Source organism: Molossus molossus, unplaced genomic scaffold (genome assembly GCF_014108415.1).
Source record: "Molossus molossus isolate mMolMol1 unplaced genomic scaffold, mMolMol1.p scaffold_m16_p_18, whole genome shotgun sequence".
In the NCBI taxonomy this organism is placed as follows: Eukaryota; Metazoa; Chordata; class Mammalia; order Chiroptera; family Molossidae; genus Molossus; species Molossus molossus.
The window spans coordinates 42,458,557-42,485,522 of NW_023425353.1; the positions used below are offsets into that span (position 1 = coordinate 42,458,557).

General features: G+C 38.8%; 1 protein-coding gene across 1 annotated transcript in view; it reads left to right on the plus strand.

Annotated features, from left to right (window-relative positions):
• The window catches only part of KCNH8 (potassium voltage-gated channel subfamily H member 8), a 323,359-nt gene that overhangs the window by 105,957 nt on the left and 190,436 nt on the right, over positions 1-26,966 (plus strand). Inside the window, exon 2 of the mRNA XM_036267075.1 lies at positions 6,592-6,825. Within this exon, the coding sequence (XP_036122968.1) occupies positions 6,592-6,825 (234 nt within the window). The remainder of the gene's footprint in view (positions 1-6,591; positions 6,826-26,966) is intronic.

Below are 26,966 nucleotides of genomic sequence, written 5' to 3' on the forward strand. Positions count from 1 at the left end.
GGCCGGGGACAAACTGCAACCGAAGTACGTGCCCTTAGTGGGAACCGAACCCGGGTCTCTCCGGACCGCAGGCCGACACTCTAACTGCTGAGCCAAACTGGCCAGGGCTTCAGTTATATTCTAAAGGAGCTTCTCCTACTTGAACAAGCATAGGAATCTTGTCAAATGGCAGATTCTGATTCAGACAATTTGGGGTGAGGCTTAAGATTTCACACGTCTAATAAGCTCCCAGCTGAGGCTGATGTTGCTGGCCCAAGACCATACTTCCAGTGGCAAGGTGATGGAGCACATTTGTCTATATTTGTTTCTGTGTTTGTTTATTGGACTGAAGAAAGAGATTCTTACACACATATACAACTAACTGCTTTCTGACTACAACTTCAGCACCAGAGTTCCAGCTTTGAGCTCTGCTTTGTTACAAAGTTTTCTTCTAATCTTTGTCTAAAGTGATCATTTGTACAGTATTTAAAAATCAAACCATAAATGAATAATGAAGCTAGCAATATGACCATTTGGAGAGTGCCACTAGGTGATGCTAAAATTGTAAGAACTATCAGAGAATCTCTCTTTGCACATTTTTCATCTTTTTTTCCCCCAATAAGATTAGAAAATCCTCAAATCCAAGCAACCTCCTAAATTTTGGCAGAGGGCACACTGAGGACTTGAGCTTGCAGCCAGTACCATTAATCTGATAAAGATGCCATCATACTTGGAAATGGTACAATTAAGCTCCCTGAAATCAATATAAAGTGCAGAGATCATTTAAATATTTTAGTCATAGACATAGTCTATCTGCCTGAATAAAGTAGTCTCAAGAAATGACTGTGATCAATATCACCGGGGTACTGATGTTGTTTTTGTTGAACCTGTATGCAAATGAATTCAGGAACTGTGGAGGCAATTCGTAAAAGAAGATGAAAAGTTCAGGGTTTGTATCTTGCCCTCTGCGAGAAAATGAGGCCTAGAGGACTTGAATTTGCCCATCTGCTCTGCATGCAGAGTCTGTTTCTATGAGTACTTGCTAACACAACACAACACAACACAACACAACACAAGACTTGGTTTTAAAAGACAACCAGTATCAGAGGCACTCTTCAGAAATAAAGATTTGGACCATTCACAGCCTTAAGTTCTGTGGTATTGGCAGAGCCATGGGGGTACAGCTTTATCTTTGATGCCAAGTTAGTACCTATCAACGTCTGCTTTGGTTTGAATGGCTGCAGAATTCTGCCACATGGAGAGTTCTTAGACTGGGCACCGAGACGGTTGTTCTGAGTACTTGAGGCAGCAGCATCCGCTGCAGGGAGAGATCGACTTGGGTCTACCTGATCCTCTTGAGCATGATTCATAAACCTCAGTTACGTAGAAGTGTACTAAAGGGTACACACAGTGTCATAGGAAAAGGGGGAACAATTTGCTGACATTTCCATTGAATTAAAGATCTGTTAGGCCCGTATTAAAACAAAATATAAAACACTCAAACAAATATGAAGATACAATACAATAGAATGCAAAATTCGAATAGAGTTTTTAAGTCAAATGTAAGATTTCAAAATGATACAGAATTTGCATGTATGCCTCCAGGCCCCGTGGAAAACACATTCATTGGTTTCAGCCAGTAGAAGGGTGCTCCAATGGGAGCATGTCAGAAGTGATGTGATATACCTTCGAAAAGCATGAGGAGATAGGAGACAGATCTTTTGAATGGAAACTATTTTTCTTTGCCTCCTGCCTGCCTCCAGTGGGCTTGTGCAAAATATTTTAGAACCAAAAAAGTTGTCATATTTCTGAAATAACTGAGTTTCTGCAGGAAATGAGAAAGTGACATAGAGGTTGCTGAGAGACCCAGACTGGTTTAGGAGCTGTAGTCAATGAACTCCTCCCCTCCTTTACTGATTTTAGAGAGAGAGGAAGGAAGGAAAAGGGAGACAGAGATAGAAACATCGATGAGAGAGAACATCGACTGGCTGCCTTCTGCATGCCTCCCACTGGGGATCGGGCCCACAACCTGGGCATGTGCCCTGACCAGGAATCAAACCAGTGACCTCTTGGTGCATGGGTCAATGCTCAACGAGTGAGCTACACCGGCCGGGCAGTAGTCAACAAACTTTTAATAAATAATCTACATAGAGAAAAATCTGTGACTGGGCTCTTTGTAGGCTAGAAGAGGTTAATATATTTTTCTAGAATTAACCCATTTCTGCTGCATCTAGACAACAAGTCACTTCTTTACAGGAGAAAAAAATATATGATAATAGAAAACAAAGTCTCTCACATAGACCTGGTTTTAATTCCTAGTTTCAGACCTTGAACAGGAAACTAAAGTACTCTAGGTCTCAGTGTTCTCATCTGAAAACTGGGGGCAAGTATAAAGATGTAAGGGGTTACAGTGGATGGATGTTTGCTTCTCCTTTGTTTGTTTTTTCCTTCTGTGCCTTTGCATTCCAACTCCCATCCCCTTTGAGCCCAGGAAGTCAACAATGAGTAAGTAAAACATCTCTCTTTGAATAAGAAAATGGTACTATTCCGCCAGTGTGGCTCCGTGGTTGCGCATCAACCCAAGCACTAAGAGGTTGCTGGTTTGAATCCCAGTTGGGGCACATGCCCAAGTTGTGAGCCAAATCCCCAGTGTGGGGCGTGCAAAGGGCGGCCAATCAATGTTCTCTCTCATCAATGTTTCTGTCTCTCTCCCTCTCCCTTCCTCTCTCTAAATTCAATAAAGAAGGAAAAATTAAAAAAAAAAAAAGAAAAGAAAAGAAAATGGTACTCTAAATGAGGAAGTCAAACCAAATGACCTGGGACTCCACCAACCCTGAGAGTCCTTCTGACAACTTATCAAAGCTTTCTGCCAAGAAATTGCTTGGAGAAGTAAACTGTCTAAAATGTAAACACATTTACTTCGAAACTAAATATGCCTAGAAACAAGTAGAGAAAGGCTATGTGGCATTTAGATGCATATCACATATACATAATTGATTCCTTAAAAGGTTAAATACACTTAGCATATGTATGGATAGTGATACACCCATGATGAGTTCATAATCACTATGGCAGTGGCTTTGTTTTGCATAATTCTAAAGTAAATGTCATGTTTCTTCTTTGGAAATTCCAGGACTGGTATTCAACAAAGCATGTGTTTGCAAGTAGATAACTGGGTAAGAGGAGCTACACTTTCCCAAACAGGACTGTTCATATAGCTAGTACGCTAAGCTTTCAAAGGCACTGCTGCCACTACATTCTCTTTTGAATTAAAATGCAATTACATATTGAGGACAAGTTGCTAAATATAAACAGAAAAGGCCAAATACGTTACTTTTTTTTTTTTTTTTTTTTAGTTTTGTTTTCAGTATATTTGCAGAAAGAATTAACCACCCAAACACACTATAATCCTTAATTGAAACAGACAGGTCAAGCAATGTGGTGAATCCTTTAGAAGCTTTGTTCAGAAGCTTATTGTACCTCTATAGGAATGGTCTTATGTTCATAGACAATTATAAAAATGCTAAGGAAATTAATAAAAGAATCAAGTCACTAAAAATATGCAGAATGCAATACCATAGCATATGCCATAATAAGCAGAAAAAATAGGCAATATATTGCATGAGGATATGTATGTAAGTGGTTAAAAATGATATAAGTGGAAATAATTATTACAAAAATTCAAGGTATGGGTTCTTCATTGGGGAAGGAGGCAGATACAATCTGTACAGTGCACACAGGGGTTTTCACTGGATGAATGATTCATGGGTGCTTATTATTGCTTTTAAATGCTGTTATAAAATTTTTTTTAGATAAGTTATATTTCCTAATTTTTAAAAATGAAAACATCAAAATAATAAAACAAAGTGAAGAGAAAGTACAAATTAAGTTGTTTAAAAACCAAAACACTATATTTTAAAAAGCAAATATATTTATCTCAAGGTGATGAATGTATCCTCATAGTATACTTTTTAAAGCTTTAAATATATGACACATACCAGGCACCACTAAAGCATGAGTCCCTAGAAAGGTTGAAGTATAGGTAGATAGATGAGAAAAGGAATGTCAGATAAATACTAACAATAGATAACTCTTGTAGCTATTTGAATAATTGGAGAACTGGGCTTTAGGACAAAATGTAATGTTGTTTATTCTCCTGTCTCCAATTCCTGTTTCTCCATTTATCCTCTGAGCCTACTCCATCCCGGCATCTGCTCCAACCTTCCATGACTTTTGATAAATCATCTCCATCTATTTTTGTCCTGTTCCTGGTTAACCATTTCCGAAACCTAGGATCTTGCCTCTCTCAACTCTGGTAATCCTTACCTATGTATCATTCATTTGGTATTTATTATGTGCTGCATTTTAATGTTATTGCTATTCATGCATTTCTTTAATTAAAATATAATGTCCTGGAGCTAGAGGCTATACCTTATTCATTTTTTAACACCTCCTGTTACCTCACCCTAGGACCTGCCATATGGTAGAACCATGTCACCTGGCATGTAGTAGAAAGTCAATAAACATGTCAGCAGCCAACTGAGAAATGGCTTCTGAAAGTGCATTAAAGCTCTTTCAAGAAGTTTGAGTACCTTTCCAATGCTATGCATTTACATTTTCTAAACAATCTCTCAGGAAAAGTTTTAGCATGGACAAAGGAAGAAACACTATGGTTAGAGAGTGACTAACCCAAAGCTGTGCGGAGTTGGTGAGGCTAAGACCATATCCCCAGTAGGAAGGCACCCCCCTTCTGGATCTAGTTGGGAACTCCCATACATTCTTGACTGATCTTCAGGGTAGGGACTGCATGTAATAAACTTCTTTTCATTTTTATTTTTATTATCTTTAAAATCTCAGTTTCCTTTATCGTCTGGGATACTGACATTGCTCAACATTTGTTTCATGAGTGGATGAATGAATGATTTCATAATAGTCTCTAATTCATTTTGGACCTAAAAGTCACCCACCAACATTTTATAAATGTTTTATCTTATACCTCATCTCCAATATACAGCTCTTTTGCCTATAAAAATAATATTCATCCTTCAAAATTAATCTAAGAAATTTGGTCTTGCAGGAGGAACCTTCCCTGAATATTGCATCTCAGTTTGTACTCCAGTTATCTCTAGTGTTTAACAAGTCTACCATTTTTATTGTCCTCTGAGTCTCATTTGTTAATATAATAGTCATGAAGATGTGAGTAATGTGCTTAATAATCATTTTTATTGAGTACTCATATGTGCCAGACACTTCGCGAAGCACATTCTATGCATTGTCTCATTAATCTCTACAACACACCTATCAAGTTAGTAACATCATATCATCCTTCGAGCAGACCTGTCAGTGCCCTTCCACCATCACCTTGACTCACCCTTGAGACCATGAGCAGACTGTTTCCTTATGCACCATGATTTCCAGCATCTTGCTGCCCAAGTGACCTCTACAAAATGTGCTTAGCCCAAGTGGGTAGGTCAGAAGGGCCAATATATATTGATATCTCAGAAGTGATCCTTAACCAATTAGGTATAGACGTTGATGGATAAATACATCAGCTTTTTCCCCTAGGGGGGAAAATTTTAAGCTGTGTTCTACATAGTCACTTCAGGGTCCCTGTGAGATTGAGCCTCAGTTGCCCATAGTAGTAAAACCCTTTTTTATCTCACCCTTTATTACCTTTCCTCCCTTGTCTTTCTTAATTTTCTACTTATTCATGTGGCCAAATAAACCACTTCTACTCAAATCTTTGTCTCAGGGCCTGCTTTGGGGGAAATTAAATCTAAGGAAACTGAAGTTTAGAGTAAGTAACTTTTTTTTTCTTTTAGAATTTTTTAAAAATTACTTTTATTAATTTGTTTTTGTTACAGATGTTTCTCCTTTTTCCCCCATTGACACCCTCCTCCCCTTCCCCTGCTCCACATCTCTGGCTTTGTTGTCTATGTTCATTGGTTATGCATACATGCATATAAATTCTGTGGTTTATCTCTTCCCCTCCAACACCCTCTCTTCTGAGGTTTGTCAGTCTGTACCCCACCTCTATGACTCTGGGTCAATTCTGTTCATCAGTTTGTTTAGTTCATTATATTCCACAAATAAGTGAGATCATGTAATATTTGTCTTTCTTTGCTTGGCTTGTTTCACTTACCATAATACTCTCCAAGTCCCTCCATGCCATCTCAAAGGATAAGAGATCTTTCTTTCTTACAGCTGCATAGTATTCCATTGTGTACATATACCACAGCTTTTTTATCCACTCATCTACAGTTCATTTATACATCAAGTGGCACATTCAGCATGTGAACTAGAAGTTCTACTCAAAAGCACTGTATCTTACTGACAAATGGATGGTAAATACCTCAAAGCGGAAATGAGTACTGCATTCCCCCCATAGTGTGTTTTAAAAGCAAGACAAAGTCGGAATGTAATACATACTCTGTCAGTCAACAACATTTTATGTTTTGGGGAATCTATTTTCCACCACAGTATGCCAGGACATTCCTTTTAGGCACTGTTAGCTAGACACATGTGCTCATAATTTGTTGCTGAAACTGATTTTTTAAAAAAAATGTCCATGTTTGTTTAGTTGCTGAGGGTCTTCTCCTTGTTGTTCTACAGACAGCAACTTCATCCTTGCGAATGCCCAGGTGGCTAAGGGTTTCCCTATAGTCTACTGTTCTGATGGCTTTTGTGAACTTGCTGGATTTACCCGAACTGAAGTCATGCAGAAGAGTTGCAGCTGCAAATTCTTATTTGGGGTTGAAACCAATGAGCAACTGATGCTTCAAATAGACAAGTCACTGGAGGAGAAAACAGAATTCAAAGGAGAAATTATGTTCTACAAGAAAAATGGTGAGTTGGCTTTCTTTGGTGTTCACTGGACAGTGGTGAAAGGTCACCTTTTTTCAACTCAGTAATTGCTCCATAATTCCCATTAAGGTTTAATGGCATTTCACATAAATACAATCTGTTACAGAAGTCCCACAAATGAGTTGGATGATGGCCTTGTTTTAGCCATTAGCAGCATAAACTGCTTGAAAATATAGCATGATAATTCTAACTTCGATGTCAATCTATTAACTAAATTAATATACAGGTTAAAATTAAGTGTATTACTATTATATATGGTCATTCTTAAAATATATATTAGCTGTAATAGTTGTTAATATATTAACAGATGATCTTTTGTCTAAAGAGATTTTTTTCAAGTAGTATGCCTTTAAGAACCACATCTCAACTTATGTCATTAAGGACAGAGATCCAAGTATTTGCTGGAAGAAAAAGAAGTGAATTTAAAGAACATCAGTAGAGGCATTTTCTTCTTCAGTTCCCCAGCTACAGGGCTTTCCTTATTACCCTTTTAAATTCTAAAGACAAAATAAGAGACAGGCAATGTCTTAGGGTAAGAATAAATTTGCCTGAATTCCAAACTGCCACTGGGGAAATACTAAGTATTTTCTTATGGCTAAAGTTTTGTGATTCTCCTCTGAATGAAAGAGGATCAAGGGACAGGTGTGGTAGCATCAGTGCTTGGGTCTCATGTGAAAATAGATATTATCCTGTGGGCCCTGGTAGTTGGGAGTGAATCCAAAAGGCATTATGTTGGGGAAATGCTAAATCAAAAATTAGAACAAATCACTGTTTTCCAGTTTTTGTCTCTTTCTTTACTAGGTTTCCTTACAATAACATACACTGCCAAGCTATAGAATACGTTTCTCATCCCTCTTTGCAGTTAGGTTGGGTATATGGCTAAGTTTGGACCCAAGGAGATATAAGAAAGAATGATTTATACAACCTCCAGGTAAAATTTCTAAAAAATAAAATTGTTTGACCTCTAATTTCTCTTCTCCTTTTTCATGGTGCTATGGATCAAATTGTATCTTCTCAGAATTACTGTGTTAAAGCCCTAACCACACCCCTCCCCAGTGTGACTGCATGTGAAGACGGGGCCTTTGAAAAAGTGGTTAAGATTAGATGTGGTTCTAGAGGTGGGCCTTCCTCCCATGTGACTGCTCTCCTTGTAAGAAAAGGAAGATCTGCCAGGGATGCCCACACTTAGGTCATATGAAAACAGTGAGAAGACAGCTATCTGCAAACCAGTAAGAGTGGCCTCAGGAGAAACCAGCCCTGCAGGCACTTTGATTTTAGACTTTCAACCTCCAGAACTGTGACAAAATAAATCCTGTCTGTGATACTTTGTTACAGCAGCCCTAGCAAACCAATACAGGTGGTTCCGAATGTTAAGGTAAGGTGGGAAAGCCAGATTCAGCCACACCAAGAACTTCATAGAGGAATGCAGAACAGCAATATGGAAGAAACTTGAGTGTTCTTAGATATCCACCTTCTCTACGCCACAGAAAGACAAATACATTTCTATCTTCTTTGAATTATTATATTTTAGATCTTTTTGTTATGACATTCAAATTACTCTAACTCAGAGTTTCTCAACATTGGCACTATTGACATGTTGAGCAGGTAGTTCTTTGTTGTGGGAGGCTGTCCTGTGCATTGTAGATAACTGACAGCATCCCTGGCCTCTTTATCTTGCTCTCAATACCTAGTACTGGGGTCTTGGTCAGGAAGAGAAATAGGAGCCTTAACATGGCAACTTCATCCCCATTTATAAGCTATTTTCCCTTGATGGACTTTCCTTGAGCATGTGAATTTGGGATACACAGTGGTCATGAAGTATTGAAGAGTGCCCTTCTGGAAGGAATGGGATACCCCAAGTCTTTGGCACTTGAACAGAGTTCAGACCATTGTGTTTTTTTCCAGAATCAATAGGTGAGGCCTATATAGCAAATACGGTAAAATAAAAGGATTCCTATTCTATCTGATTATATATGATAATTGAAAAGAGGGACTGAGATAAAAAGAAATGGAGATGTCACAAGAAGGCAGACTAGTAGGGAGTGATAGAACCGCCATCTGGTGGAACAAAAGAAAAGGGATATCCTTTGTCTGAAATATCTGCCGACTGCAGTCCTGCACAAGTAACCTTGTATAGGTCACTCTAAATCCAATTGAGAGTCTTTTCTTTTTTAAGCCTCCTCAAAATATCCAAATATAGCACTTGAGAAAGGTTTAGGCCAAGAATGAGAATCTAGGCGGGAAACCCAAAGGACAGAGATTTTGGAAGCCAGAAAAATAGAATATATAAAGCACAAGGTGAGAGTCAGCACCCAAAAGAATTTCCTGAGCCCAGTCTTTTATAAGATGCCTACCGCCTTGGACTCCTTTGGGTAGAAATCATTAAAGTCACCAATAAAGAATAAGATTTTTTTAAAATTAGGTAATAATTAGGAAAACAAATAGCTTCACAAATAAACATAATATGCGAACATTTTTTGTCTAAAATGGAGATAGCAATATTTCACATTTTTATGTTCAGCAGCTAGCATTTTTCATTTACTGTTCTCCATCTAGATAGTTCAGGGTCTACTTATACATCCGGATTGTGTACCATGAAGGTGGTCCATTTCAAAAAGTAGTGCCCTCTACTTGTTATACACAAGGCATTAACCAGCACTGTTCTAGTCAAACAAAAGTATTGTTGCTCTAACTGAGGGTAATCATTTTATTAATTTTGTATTCATCCTCTCATTTTAAAATATAAGTAATACATATCTTTGTTGTTCTCTCCTTTTCTTACACATAGCATACTTTTCACACTGTCCTTTACAGCTGTGTGTACCTTACAGAACAATATATGCAGGAAATGTCTCATTCTTTTTTTTAAAGCTGCATAGTATGATATTATGTGGATCTATTATGGTTGATTCAACCAATCCTCTATTAACGGACATTTGTGTTCCCTCTAAAATGTGATCTGTTCTCTTCGTTCTTTCTACTTCACTCTGTTTTAAATACTTTTGTTATTTAAAAGGCTTTGTATATTTTTCTAAAAGTTATCTTTTCTGTGAGGTGTTCTCCAAAAAGTGTAAATGGATACCGCAAAATTACCTTTATAAAACACAGTGTCTCAATTTTTAAATATCGTGGCATTTCCTACTATAAGCAATGTTGTAATTAGCCTAGAGTCACTCTCTCCTCTTCCCTGTACCCCAATTAATTTAATGTTCTTTTAGTACCTGCTAGGGTCTGTCAGCAGACTTGTTCTGCTTTCCTTATAGTACCCACTTTGTTCCTCTCTCAACTGTTTCATATAGTTACATTGTTGGAGGAAATAACAATTACTTGTACTACAAGTACTCTGTCACTTTTATCCTCCATCATTTAATCATATTGCTACAGTTAAATATGCTTAATGATCATCATTAATTCTATCCTAAAGCTTCTCCAATCATTTCTTGGTGTCTAAAGCTTGTTCCTTGAACCATCTTGGGAAGAGTTCATGGGAACCATTTTTCTGAGCTCTTGCCTATTAACAGCAGTATGAGTGTGGCCATTACCCTTGTTGATCAGTTTAGCTAAAAATCAAACTTTGGTTCATACCTTCTTTATTTAAATATATCAATTATGTTAGCATCTTTTATTCGGGGAACATTTTCCTGAATTTTAATTCTTATCATTGTTCTGTTTAATCTCTTTGATTTTCCTCTTTATGACCACCTATTATATGTATGTTGGATCCTCTTTGCCTGTCCTCTATTACCAATCATTTTCTTGTTTTCACGTCTTTTTTTTTTCTTTTACCAAGTTCCACCTTGTGTAATCTATTTCTTTAGTTTTTGTGGTATTCATTCACACTTTCACTTCTTCTCTTTAAGTCTTCAGTTCTTTATCTTCTATTTATAGTCTCCCCTGATTTCAGTTAAGTCATATGATTTATATCATTATTTTGCCTAGTATATTAGTTGCTAGGGCTGCCATAACAAAGTACCACAGACTGGGTAACCTAACCAAAAGAAATTTACTTTGTCATAATTCTGGAGGTTGGAAGTTTGAGATCAAGGTGCCAACAGGATTTCTTCTGACACCTCTCTTCTTGGCTTGTAGATGTCTGTCTTCTCTCCTTCTGTCTCCATAATGGTCTTTCCTTTGTGTGTTTTTGTCCTTATCACCACTTCTTATAAGGACATCAGTCATATTAGGTTAGGGCCCACTCATATGTCTTTATTTTAAATAAATTACCTCTTGAAAGAACCCATCTCCAAATACAGTCTCATTCTGAGGTAATGGGGATAAGGACTTAAATAGAAATTTTGAAGGGATACAGTTATCCCATAACACCTAGTCATATTATTCCTTAGGCTTTCTAAATCGATATATGCCCCCCCCTTTTTTTACTTGTTTTGAAATATTTGGGTTATATGTGTTTTCTGGAATATTTTGGGTGTGTCTTACTTTTTGTAGGTATGTTACTCAGATAATTTTTCTCTTTCATCCTTTCTGTCGCCACGTTTCAATGAGATACATTTTCCATGACTTCTAGGAGGATATTGCAAATAGAGGTGTGCTGGGAAAACTTTCCTAAATTTATGGCTCTAAGGTCCCTCTACCATTACCAAAGTTTGTTGTTGTTGTGTTTTAATTTAAATAGCTTCTCCACATAGTTACATTTTTGTTACTTTCTGAGGTGTCCCCTCTCCTAGTGTGGGCATCTCCTACACTAGTATTTGAAACTTTTCCTTTCTTTACTCTGTTCTTTCTGCTCTGACCAACTAGGGTTGCAGTGGTTTCTCCTCAGTGGTTGGTTCTGTACCTTCCAAGGATGAATTTCTGCTGGATTCTTCTGAGAGCACTGGAGGCTTAGGCTGCTCTAACGCCATCCTCTCTTCCTGTAGCCCACTGCACTCACCTTTAAATTAGAGACTGTAAGGTTCCCTTCTAGTTTTTATGTTCAGATCTGTCTATGAAATCCTTCACTCCCAGAGGTATCTTCTCTGGGGAGTAGATATCTGTTGAGGATTTATGAGGTCCCAAGCTCCTAGGGCTAGAGGTAAAAGTCTGCTTTTTCCATCCTGTTTTTTTTTTTTTTTTTCCTCTACAGCTGCTGTTCCTACAAAGGTCCAGCTCTTTAATTGATATACACCACCATTCCCTATTTTGAGGTCTACAGGAACATACTGTCACACAATCTTGTTGCTGATGTCTTTTGTGGATTTCTGCTTTCGCTATCTTCATTAGTTGAATTGTGGAAAGGGTTGGGGACGTTTCAAAAACCAAGTGTTTGTTTTCATTGCTGTCTTTTGTGTCATATTTTAAACTGTCTCTTTAGAAAATATACAATTGCTTTGGGTATATAAGCCCAGTCTCTGAGTTTCCTCCTTTTTTCCTCAAAATTGCCATTTGCATGGTTGGCATGTGAGGGGCTTATCCAATCTCAGGACACAGTATCGAAAGAATGCCCCTAACCTCTTGTGTGCTCATTGATTTCATGCATGGCCCATCTGTCTGAAACGCCCTCATTTGGCATTTGTAGCTGAGGTTTGTGGCTGGCGGTGCTCACTGAGTGATTTCACTTCCCCATACCTCCTGAACCACTCTGGAGCCTTTCTGGTTTTCCCCTCTTCCTTCAGCATGCAACAAATCGAGCAATTCATTATTTATTTTATATCCTCTATATCTCTAGCCTTGGGAGGATAATGGCTACCTTACTTAGGTGAGCACTCCCATCCCTCACACATGGAAGCAAAGAGAATCTCTGAGTAAATATACTGGAACACCTTTTATACTATCACATTTCTTCAAAAGTAGAAAACCACCCTCATGTTGCTAAAATGTTAGCCTGACAAATGGTGTCTCCTGAGTCCCAGATACAGAAGGAAAAATATTTCTAATGTCTTCATTGTTTTATAAAAAACTATCCAACATAGCTTCTTCCTGATTCAGAGCAGCAAAACCTCGTCCTGGGAAGATTGTCTCTGGTCTCCTGTAGTCTTTCTCACAATCCCTCAAACTGAGAGTGAACAAGCTGAGAGGGCTTGTCTTATTTTTCTTCTTCCTGACTCTTGGCTAAACTTTACTGGTATAGAGTTCTATCTTCTCTATATCGTGGAAGACCATCGTGATTGAATCTATGAGCCTCGACCTTTATATGTTTACCTTAGCAGATCCTCTCTACAGAAAGCTTATGTTTCAGGCCCACTTTGTAATACACAGATCCAATAGGAAGAGAAATGCTGCAAAGAAACAAAGATTTAAGGAGAAAATTAAAGTGACATAGTTAATGTCACAAAAATGTCATCTTGATGTTTTAGTTTGCTAAGGTTATCATAACAGAGTACCATGGACTGAGTGATTAAACAACAGAAATTTATTGTCTCATCTTTCTGGAAGCTAGGAGTCCAAGATCAAGGGCTAAGTTAGGTTGGTTTCTTCTGAGGGTTGTAAGGAAGAATTTGTTCACTGCCTCCCCCCTAGCTTCTGGTGGCTTGCTGGAAATCTTTGGTGTTCCTTAGCTGATAGAAGCCTCACCTTGATCTCTGCCTTCATCTTCATATATTATTCTCCCTTTGTGAGTGTCTGTGTCCAGATTTTTTCTTTTTAGGACACCAGTCATATTGGATTAGTGCCCACCCTACTGACCTCATTCCAACTTGATTACATTTGTAAAGACTATTTCCACATAAGGTCACATCTGAGGTACTGGAAGTTATGACTCCAATATCTTTTTGGGGGGGGGCGGGGGCGTAAAATTCAACCTAAAACACTTGGTTGTATTTACATGAAATACTTAGAATTAAAGTCACTTGGCCAAGATTGTAAAATAGTAAATAAAGAAACCAGGATATATAAATGTAGTCTGACTCCAAGATTCTTATTCTTAAAGCACTGGTTGTCTGTGGTAGTGAGAATGGTAGGTAACACCTCCCACGGGTATTTTACAAATGTATGGAGTGTTTGACTCAATAATTGCAGGGGAGATGTTTTGGCCAGTTAATGGGCAGGATTCTAAATATACTGTAATGTCTTGTAATTGAAGAATTGTCCATTGTCTGGCCTGACTTTTTTTTTTTTTTTTTTTTTTTAGCTTTATTAAGATATTGTTGATATCCAGAAATTTACACACATGTATAATTGATGAGTTTGGACATATGTATATACCCCTGATAACTTTAGCATATTCAAAATACTAAACATATCCTTCACCCCTCAAAATGTCTTTGTGTACTTTTGTTTGTGGTAACAACACTTAACATGAGATCTATCCTCTTAACATTATGCTGAATGAATAGGCCAGTCACAGGACAAATGCTGCATGATTCCACTTATATAAGGTCTCTCCAGCAGTTAAGCTCGCAGAAGCAGAGAATAGAGTGGTGATTGCCAAGAGTTGAGGGGAAGGGGAATTGTTGCTCAGTCAGTACAAAGTTTCAGTTATGCCAGATGAATAAGATGGAGAGATCTCCTGTACAACGTAGTGCCTGTAGTTATGGTATTACACCCTGCGTGGCTTTCTAATGCCCTACTGGGCTTTCCAGGAAGTAAAACACTGATTTCTAATTATCTGAACTTGGAACCTAACACATTGTGTTTTCTGGAAGGCTTTGATTTCCCACTGAATTTCCTAGAATAAACCCATCGTGTAGTGAGGGAAGATTGAACTTTTTCTTGTTCAGTATTTCAACATTTTAGAAAATCTTGTCTCTGACTCATAGCACTCAGGGAGACAGCACATCGGCGCGGGTTCCACACTTGGAGCTGTGGCGTTCACAGCTTCTCTGGAAATCGATCCAGTTATCCCACTGTCTTATTAAAGCCCCTTTTGTGTGGTCCACCATCTCGGAGCATTTTGAGTTGAGATGCATAGTATTTAATCATCAATGACTTCACTATATATATATATATATATATATATATATATATATATATATATATAATACTTGTTAATAACATATAGTATTGCCTTTCTGGAAATGTGTATAAGTAGCAAAGTTTTATGATTATAATTTTTCCGTTCTAAATAGAAAAGAGAAAAATACAAAAAAATCTTTGTCACAAAAGGGAATCTTGAGTCTGATAGGTTTGTGTGTCTCTTAACTCACAGACTCACTCAGTCCCGTGTCACCTCCAAATTTGCCGTTGAGTTTCCCGTATCTCCTGAACTATTGCTTACTTAATGTTTTTCTTTAAGTTGACTCACTTTTAAAACTGAAACTGGAAGCAAAAAAAAACCAAAATCATTACTATAAATGGACAATCAGGATCACTAGCCTAAAATAAAAGGTAATCATAAACAAATATGCAATGAAAACATTGTTGTTTAACTTTTTTTTAATTAAAAAAGTTAAAAGTATACATGAAATCTAAGAGAGAGTAAATCTAATTGACTATATTATGTCAGGCAGCACCTACATTATTTTATTTAACTTTCCCAGTAACACTTTAAAGTAAATGTGAATTGTCTCACATTCACAGATGAGGAAACTGTGATGCAGAGAAATGATTGGAACACAGGTCGATATGTGATGTGATAGAGTCCTCTGCTCATCACTGCCCAGCAAATCCTCCTCTTGTTCATGTCTTTACCCACAAAAGCACTTCCCATTTCTTTATTTTCCCATTTCCTTATTTTCCTATTTCTTTATTCAATTTTCTTATGACATAAAAAGTGCCTAGGAAAATCAATGCTGCATCCCTTGGTTTTCTTTCTTTTTAAATGTAGTTAGATTTTCAACTTTCTATAATATGGACTTGAAACATATATTTATGACAACAAAAGCAATTGATAATTTACTGTTTGTTTGTTGTATGTTTAGGGAGAATGCCTCCTAAAGAAGACCCTTTGTTTACTCAGCTGCTAGATGTATATATTCAGATGCAAATCACAAGCTGAAAAACTGAATTGTTCTGCAATTAAAAATTGATGTTGGGAAGTGGGGAGAAAGCTGTAGCCAGGAAGCTGAGAGGCTTCCCTTGGGCTGGGAGGAGTGGAAGAAGAGAGATTGGGAATGACATGAAGAGATGAGAAGAGGGAGAATGAGAGAGAAATGGGGAGACATCTGGTGGTGTCCTACCCATGTTTCTCAATATGTCTAGCTCATTTAATATGCTGGCTGCATATTTTTGTTCCAATACACATTAAAACTAATACATAGATATTAAAATGTAATATTTATGTGCACTACCTAAAATAATCTGCACATGACGGGGAATATGCATACCACTAATTGAGCAACACACTGTCTTCATTCCAGTCTACAAACAAACTGTTTGAATTAGGCATATTCATACTCAGGGTTACAAGGTCAGCTTGTGATAAAAGACAAAAGGAAGCAGATTTCCTCATGACCTTCCTCTGTTTTTCCAATGAGTTGCTCGTGGCAGATAGTTATAGTAAGAAACATTCTTTTCCTCCTAATGCTGTTTATAGTTAAGATATTATTAGTGAGTTCTATTATACTCGGTTATTCAATATGACTCTGCAAAAGATTTTTAGAATATTTGATTATGCCCTCTAGGTATTTTAGAACTGGAGCTCAAGATAGAAAAAAGACAAAGCCTTGGGGTTGTAGAATGTCAAATTATTCTCAAAATTAATGTTTCAAATGTACAGCAAAGTTACTTCCTTATTTGCCTGTAAAGAAATGGGATTGGAGCATTGAATGTAGAATGGTTTTATGTAAGATCCAAATTTCAGAGCAAGGGATGTTGTGCCCGTTCATGTAATAAATAGCAATGAGAAAATTCATTTTATTGCAAAGTGTAGTGTCCAGATGAGTGTATTTTGTGGACATTAGGGTTCCCAGCATAGGTATCATTTGTAGTCACCTTCGATTTTTATCACCTCCAGAGAACAATAAGGCAAGCCAGTCAGGGACCTATTTCAACAAGAGCTAGAGAAAACAAGCTTATGATTATAGGAAATGAAAAACAACCCTCTCTTAAGGTTGCATGAGATCCTGGGAAGAAGGAAAGAGAATTCTGAGCAAAGCAAGATTATTTCCCCAACTAGCCCTCCCAAAGACTCAGACCAGAGTCCAAGAGAAAGACAATGCAAAAGCAAATGCAATATTTTTTATAAAGATCTCCTCAGGCATTGAGGCTGTCCAAGCCACAGCATCATGGACATTCACCTTGACATGGCATGGTCCCTCGGGTAGCATCCAAGTAAGCCTGGAAGACAATGCAGAACTTTGAGTCCTCCATTCTTGGGAGTTAAGAGGACTAGATTGTGGAGACATTTCTTTTAGATACCAGAAGTATTTGTGAAGAGCCCGGTGGGGATTTTGTTTTCTGAAAAGCTAGCGAACGTGGGATCTTGGAAACTTTTCTCTGTGAAATAGATATAACAATACTCTTATCTTCTTGTAGAGTGAAGGAAGCACACACAGTTTATTAGTGTTCCAGTTATCTATTGCTGTGTGACAACCACCTCAGAACTTACTGATTTAAAAGAGCAACCATTATATATTACAGATAGTGTGGGTCAGGAATCAAGACCGGGCTTGGCCAAATGATTCTTCTTGGTGGAGCTTGCAGAAGCTTGTGTTGGGTGGGGTTCAGATGAGAGATGCACTGCTTTGGAGGATCTTGGATGGCTTCCCACACATCTCTGGAATCCTTGGAATCTGGAATCAGTTGGGACAGTCAACTGAAGTGCCTACACATAACCTCTTCAGCATGGAGGCCTCCAGGTAGTCTTGTGTTCCATGATCTAGGCAGAGACTGCAAGACCTTTCGTGACCTAGTTTAGAAAGTCACCTAGCAGAACTACATCTGTGCCGCATTGGATTTGTGGTTGGAACAGCCACATGTCTGCCCAGACCCCAACTCTTGACAGAGAAAGTGCAAAAAAATGTGCAGCCATGATTCACAAGCTTCACCTCTGGATTTGTAGGAACACATTTGTTGAGGACATGTATCTATATATAGCAAGACACAAGAGAACATTTCATTCTGATGCCTGTGAAATTTGTAGGTTTCATAACATCTGCAGGGCTACTAACTAGTGACCATGCTTCCCACAAATAGGTGTATTAGCAAACTCTGGGTCAGATTTTTGTTGCTATTCTCAGTCTGATTCTTCTGAGGTCTTACTTGAGATGTTGCGTGCCCCAAAATAGAAAACATTTTATGATGCTTTTATGATTTCATGATGATTCTCCATATGTCATTTTAGTCTTGATAGAAGATTAGTATTTTATATTTCCACCGTGTCTTTTGCATTCAAGAGATGAAGCTCAGAAATGCAAATACCATACACAGCATCAAAGTGATTGTAGCAGGAAGGCAAGGGGCTCAGAAAGAACGCGCACTGAAGGCAGCTCGGGCAGCCTGGGAGAGGAGCCTGCCTTGCAGTGTATCTTGCTGCGTATAGGTATTCAAGCTTTGTCCTTGTACACGTAGGCAGCTTTTCTAGCACACTTTTGATATATCTGAGCAAGCTGTTCCAACAAAAAGCTTGTTCTTTTTCTATGCCCATGGTTAAGGTTACTCTGTTTAATCAATGAGCAGAAGTTTTGCATCAGTCCATTTATTGAAGCTCTCACTCAGGCTCTGCAGCCAGGAGGATCCGAACACAGTGAGACAGACGTGTAGATGAGGCATCTGTGCGTTCATCAGGAACTGCTTAGCCTCGCCTCTCCTGCTGAGCTGGAGCCCTCACTGCCCCGCCTAATGAGGTTCCTGCTTACCTTCACTTCTTCAGTGTCAGGATTCCTGACTCCACACAGACAACTTCATAAAACAGCTACAGCTAGCAATTACTGAGTGTTCACTGCGAGCCCAGCTCTGCGCTCTGCCCTTGGCTTGTGTTGTTACTCCGCTTAATCCTCTCATCAACCCTTTGAGGCAGATCCTGTTAATGCCCCATGTCACAGTTAAAGTAACTGGGATCCAAGTCCTGGCTATCTGATTCCTGACCCCTGTGCTCTTAAACACTAAGCCATGCTCATGGACATGATCAACCTAAGCTTCCTGCACAGGAAGCCCATGGTTGTCCCTCACCTGCCTCAGGTCTATGAGAGTAGATGGGTGGACTTCCCAGGGGCTATACATACCCCTCGGGGAATAATTGGCAAACTAGCAAGGAAAGAACCCAGTAAGGCACTCATTTTTGTACCTGTGCCTGTTCATTATTCCCTATTTATTAGCTAGAAATGAAATATAACCACAATGTTTGAGAATCTGTGGAGCTAAACAAGTTCCCTTTGAAACAAGAAAAGCTCATTATTTTAAAGGCTCTCTCTTCGTGGTGAGAAGAAATGATGTTGAACTTGGAGGATCAAGCCCTGGCGAAGGTCTTTCCACTGTACTTACTGTGCTCAGGCTAAGGACTAGCTCTGAATAGCTACTGTAAAGGGAGCAATGGTTAGAAAGGCTGGGGATGGAATCTTAGCTCTCTCCCACTCCCGAAGTATGTACCTAGTTAGGTGACTTTGCTTGTCTGAGTCACAGCTTGATCTTTATAGCAATGCCACCCTCATAGATGTCTGATGAAGGGCCCGATGAGATAACCATTGTACCACATACATTATCAGAACAAACTACTCAATTTGCAGGGCCCATGGCAAAGTGAAAATGCAGATGTCTTTGTTTAAAAAGAAAATACTAAACGATTTAAGACACCAACTGTAGATTATTAAACCAAAGCCTGGAGTCCTTCTGAGTGTGTGGCCTGTGTGACTGCACAGGTTACATGCTTATGACCCTGGTCCTGAACATTAACAGCAATTTGATAAATATCCCTTCCTCCCCTACATGTTCCCCCAATAGTGAGAACATGTCTACTCCCATTTCCTCGTGTGCCAGACCCTCAGAACCTCCCAGTTAGGTGCGTGAATCCAACACCTGGTCCTGGGTGACTCTGAGCCCTGACCTGTAGGCTGGTTGCTAGTTCCTCCTCACCTTCTAGAAAGCCATGAACATCTAACCATCTTCAAAAAGATCCTGTAAAGATTCTGTGATGTCTTAGCCAAGAGTTCTATGTCTCTGAATTGTATAAGAATTACAAGATTAACACAAAAAATTACACCATTCTAGCCATGCTCAGAGTATATTCTCAATATGAATAATGATGTAATATTGACGGGTTGCAATTATACAAGAATAGAGCTGTACTTTGTTTCTCACTGATGAGCGTTTCCTTCATGACATCCACCCAGTTTATACGATAACAGGTATCAGAAATTCAGATCTCTGGGGCATCCACCTGGAGCTTTTTGCACTACTGTCAAAAGCATTTCTTCCCACCACTGCCCTAGTTCAGACTCTCATGATTTGAGGCCTCAGTCGTAACAATTCCATATAATCAGTCACCCAAACTCCAGTTGTAGCCCTTCAAATCTACCCCTTTCACAGCCTCCAAAGCCATCTTCCTACAGTGCAAATCTGATCATGCTGCTCATCTATGACAAAGCCTTTCGTGCAACTCTTTAGTCTGAACTCTAAGGCCGTGTTTGAGCTAGCTCCAGTCTATGTAATCTACCCCCTTAAAATCAGTCTTTCCCTTTCCACCCTTTTTTCGCTCCTCATTTCTCATTCACACTCTAGCACATCCCCAGCTTCGGCCTATTTTATAGTTTTTGATGTTTAAGGTCCCATGTTCTAATTTGTCTTGTGCTTTTGTACTTGATGTTCCCCCTGCCAGGAATGGTACACCCCACCTACCTCCCCCACCCTCACATTGAGCTAATAAAATCATCAAGACTCAATTCAAGCCCATCTCCTCTTTGAGGCCTTCACCACCTCTCACCTATATGACCTATTTCATATCATGTTTCCATTTTTTGTCATAGGTACCATCCTGCAATGAACTGCATGTGTTTGTTCCCCTAACATTTCTATGTAGAAACTCCAGTCGCAGTTTGATTAGGAGGTGGGGCATTTGGGAAGTAATTAGGTCATGAGGATAGAGCCCTCATGCATAAGATTTGTGCCTTTATAAGAAGAGGCCAGAGAGGCAGCTTGTTCTCGTTCCATGATGTGAGGAGATAATGAGAAGTCAGCAGTCAGCATCTTAGATGAGGATCCTCAGCAGATCATGCTGGTACCCTGACCTAGGACTTCCAGCCTTCAGAGCTGTGAGAAATAAAGTCCTGTTGTTTGTAAGTCACTCAATCTACGGTATGTTGTCATAGCAGCCCAGACCAGCTAGACACACTGTGTTATAATCTCTCTTTATACATCTATCTCCTCCATGAGCTTTTATGCATGGTCGAGGGTGAAATTTCTGGTGCCATATCAATCTTGGTATCTGCAGTACCTAAAACACCCCTTGGTCCATAATAAATACTTGCTGACTGGTTGCGTGAACACCAGTGTTTTTCGTGTTGTTTCGTGTGAAACTCTGTACTGCTGCTGTGTTGGAATAGCCACGAGGCTCTGTATGAATCTATTTCCACATTCTCCTCTAACCTCATTTTGCTCCTTTCAAGTTCATGGTTACCTCTCCTTCCACATTTCCTCAGGCCTCTGACCCCACTCACTTCATGTCTTTCTGTTTTTAGACATTGATTTCATTACTAGACTATTTTTGTCCTTTTCTACTTGGAAAATTTGTTTTAATTTTCTATCTTTCACAGGTGGATAGATTGGCGTTCTGGAGTTTTCTGTCTGTTCATTATATCAACATCTTTTTCATGGGAACTTACCAGGTTGTTCTGAGGAATCTTAATTCAGGAATGCAGGATTGGGGTATGGAGGATTTATTCATCGACATCCCTTTGCTCTTAGTCCTAACTATCACAGCTACCTCTAGGAGGTTGGGCCAATACACATAGGAGGCAAACAAAGAGGCAGCCAAGACAGGTGAGTGCCTCCTCAGAGGCAAGAAAAGGTCAGAGGGAGCAACTGGGCCGACAGCAGCAGACAGTGCAGAGAGCCAACAGCTTGCACACAACTCAGGAATCCTTGTGCTTGGTGTTGGAGACCATGGGACCCTCTGAATGTGAGAGAATGAGTATTTTTGCTCTACCTAGACGCTCTGGCATTGAATCTCTCAAGGCTGCAAGAGCGCCTCAAGAAGTACTCTAATTGTTGGCCTTTAAGAACTTGGCAGGATGCTCAAATTTTCACACGCATATTTGAGAACAGAAATGTAATAACAATTATTTTATCCTAGACAGTACTTTTTATCACCTTCAGTGAAAGTAAAAATTATGAGCTTTTTCTGTGAAGATTTGAGTTCGAGTCCTAGGTCAGTCACTGACTTGCTGTACATTACCTTAGCCAAGTCATTTTACCCTTTAATATCTGATCCTGCCCGTAAGAGGCAGAGATAACATTTGTCTCTCAAAGCTGTTAAGGGGATCAGATAAAGAAAATAAGTGATACAAAATATAAAAAACTACATAAATGTTGGCTATAATGATTCTGAGTCTAGATTTGTTCCTACCAGGCATAAAAGCTTCAGTCTCTTATGAACTATGTGATTTGGGGCAATGTGCTTCAACTTCCTGAGCCTCAATTTTTCTCATCCGTAAGATGGTCATAACAGTAATAACATCTACTTCATAGGCTTAGAGGAAATATTTCTTGAAAAGTGGTTTGCTTGGTGCCTGGCACATAGGCATCAGAAAATGTTAGCTATCATTCGCGCAACTAACAGCAATGCTATTATAAAGTTGAAATTCATCTTGTAATAAATAACTTCATTCTTTGAACACAAGACTTAGAGCACATGTGATGTTTGGGCCACGTACTCTGCTTTGAACATGAGAGAGTGCAAGAGAAAATAAGATACAGTCCTTGTTCTACTGACCCTTATTGTCTGCTGAGAAAGGTACACCAAATAATCACACGAACATGCTAAGTAGTTTGCAGGTAAATTAAAGGCTGTTATGGAAAAATCCAACCCAATTTCAGGTGCAAGGGAGGCTTCATCCAGGAAGTGATGTTTGAGTTGGATTTTGAATGACGAGTAGAAATTGACTACGTGGAGGAAAGAAGAAAAGCATTCTAGGCCAAGAGAGCCACACGTGCAAAGGTCCCTTGAGAAGACTGCCTATTTGGGGAATGGAGAGAAGGCCAAGTGTCTCTGGTGAATAGGCAGCAATGTTGGAGTGGGAAGGTAGACAGGAGTCAGGTCACAGCAGCTTTAGAGACCATGACCAGGCTGTCACCAGAGGACCGGAGGCACTCAGTATTCTAAGAAGGGAAGTCACATGATAAATATTTTATTTTACAAAGATCATTTTTGCTGGCTGTCCACAAAGGTGATGCTGGTCACTCAGACAAGTGCTACTCAGAGTGTGACTTGAAGACCAGTAGCGTTGGTATCACCTGGAGCTTGTAAAAATGCAAATTAAGAGAGGCCTCACGCAGACCTACCGAGTCGGAGCTGGAGCCCTTCCGGGGATCCCGACGCACACACTGCAGCTTGGGGATCAGGCTTAGTCTAGGATGTGGCCAATAAAGATGGAAGAGTGAATGGATTTAAAACAGATTTCAGAGGTTTAACTACTGGGATAGACAGATTTGATCTCTGGTTTGAGGATGAAAAGGAAGTGTCAAGAATGACTCTGGAAAGTGCATTTGGGTTTTTTATACTTTGTTGGGTGAATGTGTTTCGATATGAGAGGGGAGGGAAGTCTGGAGCACGGATTTTGTTCTTCTGTCTGTTTGTTTTTATTAATATTTACTAAGCCACAAGCACTGATGACAGTATCCAAGATGCATTATTGTTAAAAATGACTTCAAGTGACAAAATATCGATGGCTTGGTACATCTCTACCAATCGGCAGTGTAACGAGACTGTAACTGGAGAGATGGTTTTATCTGATACGAAGAGCTATTTTCTTGAAGTCTTTACTTTCCCAGAATTCCTCAAATTTGAGTGCCCTAAAGTATCTTTGGAAACATCATGTTCCACTGTTTTTTTTAAAAGGCACTCTTTCAGAAATTCTGGAGGAGTCAAACAGCAAGAGAAATCTTGTGAACAATGCTCCCAAGAACAGATACTATTAAAGGGGAAAACACTAAACTTAGAATGTATTTTAAGGTTTCAAAAAAAAAAATCCCCTTTTGCCTAAGGTTGTTTTGTTGTGTATAATATCTACAATGGTTTAGAAACCTACCTGTTCTCCATGCAGAAAAGAGGTTGCCAGAGTAGAATTGTTGAGTATTTTTTAGCTTTGGCCTAACGCCCATAGACTCTGACCACAATCTCCATTTCACTCCTTTAGACACCTGATTTGCATGTATTTGGCTTTGTACTGCAGCTCAGAAAGTCTCTACTCAATGCCATCATCTCCAAAGTAGCTTCTGTTTGGGAATCGGAAAAAACGGCTGGTAGATGACCCCTCTAGGTCACTGATAGTTAAGTGTATTTTTCAGTTGAAAGATAATTAAGTCTATTCTCATAGTCAAAAGAGAAAAGAAATGACCACACTTTACTAAAGAAAATAGGATTGTCTGGATACTCTTTTAGAATGCACACCACTAAGATATTCATAGGCTAGGTTCTACCTAAGGAAAGACTTTACCTGACCCTTGCACCAACAAATAGTGCTTCTTATTAAATACTGTGATAGTATAGTCTGGTCAGAACTCCCAAGGAATAAAGAACTAACTCCTAGTGTACAGTAATCTGTAGGTTTCTACATAAGGGCAAAGTATGCACTATGGACCATATCTGGCAGGATGCCTGTTTTTTAAGGACTTTTGTTTGTTTGTTTGTTTGTGTTTTAAACAGCCATGCTCATTTGTTCATGTATTATCTATTACTATTTTAGCACTCTAATAGTAGAATTAAGTAGTTGAGACAGAGACTCTATGAACTGTGAAGCTGAAAATATTTAGTATCTGGCCTTTTACAGAAAAAGTTTGCTGAGCTCTGAAGATGAATGTATCAACTCTACTAGGTTGAATAACAAATTGGAGCCCACGTGGTTAGAAGAATTCTGAATTGTCATGCTTTTATTACATGTATAGGCTCCAAATGTGGTTTTTTGTTTTGGAGGAAAATGCCTGTAATCCTATGGAAGCTCGAAAGAAAACACGAGGCATCCATTTATTTCTCACTAACAATGTCTGTCTTGGGGCAGGCTTGTCCGTGCTGATACCACACCTGAGCACGGTGGGTACACCAGTGCTTGCTCAGGCGCTGGGGTTTGTTCTCGAGTTTCTGGTGAGGTACCAGCTCCATCTTAGAGAAGAAGCAGTACGTTGAGGAAGCAAAAACTGTTTTGTCTCACATGCCTGCCAAGCTGACTCAGGGCAATCTGGCTCAGCATCCGTGAGTCCTCGCTGAGCGTGAGTTCGCACAATGGAAGAAGCGTTCAGTATGTTTGTTGTCTGCGTGTTCTTGGAAAGTGCTAACGCGACCCATCAAACTGCAATCTTCTATTTATACACTGGAGAATTGTCATGAGCTCCTCAACCATGTCTTTTCAATTTCTACTTCCTTGTTTCCAAACTCTTATCTCAAAATTTCTGCCCTCTCAGAGGACATATTTTCCATCATTTTCATCTTTTTTCCCCACACTTTAATCACAGATTAAAAGAACCTAATTGCTTAAAAAGGATTTGATCAATGCTGAATGCATTACATGACCAGGATTATTTAATCAATAATATCAATAATATATACAAACACTATAAATTTTTCCTTTGAAGATATCAAAACTAGATTATTCACTTCTGTGACATTTTTCCTTTGGTGATTTTCTTAAAATGTTTGGAGAAATGAACTGTGTTTTAGCACAAACCCCATAAAACTAAGTTATATGACTCGAGGTATAGTTTCAACTCTTCTAACGATTAATATTTTGACCTTGGACAGTTTACTTAACTACTCTGAACTAAGGACTTTCATCTTTACAATAAAGAGTTCCATTTTATAATCTCCAAGGTCTTTTCTAATTCCAGCAATTTAAGATGACTTTGTGTATTACAACTTAATATTAGATTAGATGCACAAGGAAATGCTGAATAATTCATCATTTTCCAAAGTGATATTGCCTTCATTTAAAAAACAAATCAAAACATGAAATGTTTTATACATACACAAAAGACAGAGATTTTTATAATAAATACTCTCTCCCCATACTATCACCTGGCTTTGACAGATATTAATACTGGGGCATAGTTGTACCTGATTGTTTTTATAGTTAAAAAAAAATCAAAGCACATATAGACAAAACCCTTACTTTATATAATTAGTCAGAAGATATGAAATACTTTTACATATATTGGCTTCTTCGAAGCTCTTAACCACGAGAAGTGGCCATATATCCAATATGCAGATGTGAGGCAGATAGATGTAAATCTTATATCTGGAGATACGCAGCATGTAAATGAAGAATTCAGGACTAGACCACACCCAATGTCATCTAAGCCCTGTGTTCTTTCCATTACATCTAGACTATCCTTTTCTAAATATATCATTTTGTAATTGGGGTTCTTCATAAGCAACATAGATTCTGGTTATCTTAGGCATAAATAATAATTTATTGCAAACATTGTTACTTATGGAATCAAAGGAAGTAATGAGCAATCAGCCCATACTTAAAACAGTTTCTGGCCATAACAGGCACTCAGTAAATATTGTTACTAAAATGAACAACTTTACATTCACTGGCTTGCAATGTAACCTCCAAATATTTTCTTTTAGATCCTAAATGAACTCCAGAGTCTCCAAACCCCCTAACCATTTTGAGGTCATGTAAGCATTGTGTTTATTGGCCCCCAAAATAATTCCCTTTGCCCTACAAATACTATAGATTCCTCCAACAAAAACTTTGTGCAATTTTAGAGGGTTAACTTGATAACAAATTCTCATTTAAAGCAACTTCTTTTTCACCAAACAACTGCAAGTTTGAATACATTTTAAATTGCTTCTCTTAAAGTCAAATATCAAGGGAGTAAGTCTGTTTCAGTGGCTTGTTCTCAGAAAGAAGTGGCTTATAAGTACCAGTCATGAAGCCAAGCCTGTTGGATCAGACACACTTCTGCTAACAACTGTCCCTCACATCTGGCCTTCTTTTCCCCAGAGGATAATTAAAAAGAGAGTCATGGTTCAAAGTTGATTGGGACTCAGTTCTCTTCGTTATTTCCAGTCTTTAAAAAATGAGTCCAGCCCTGGCCAGTTTGGCTCAGCGGTTAGAGCGTCGGCCTGTGGTCCGGAGAGACCCGGGTTCGGTTCC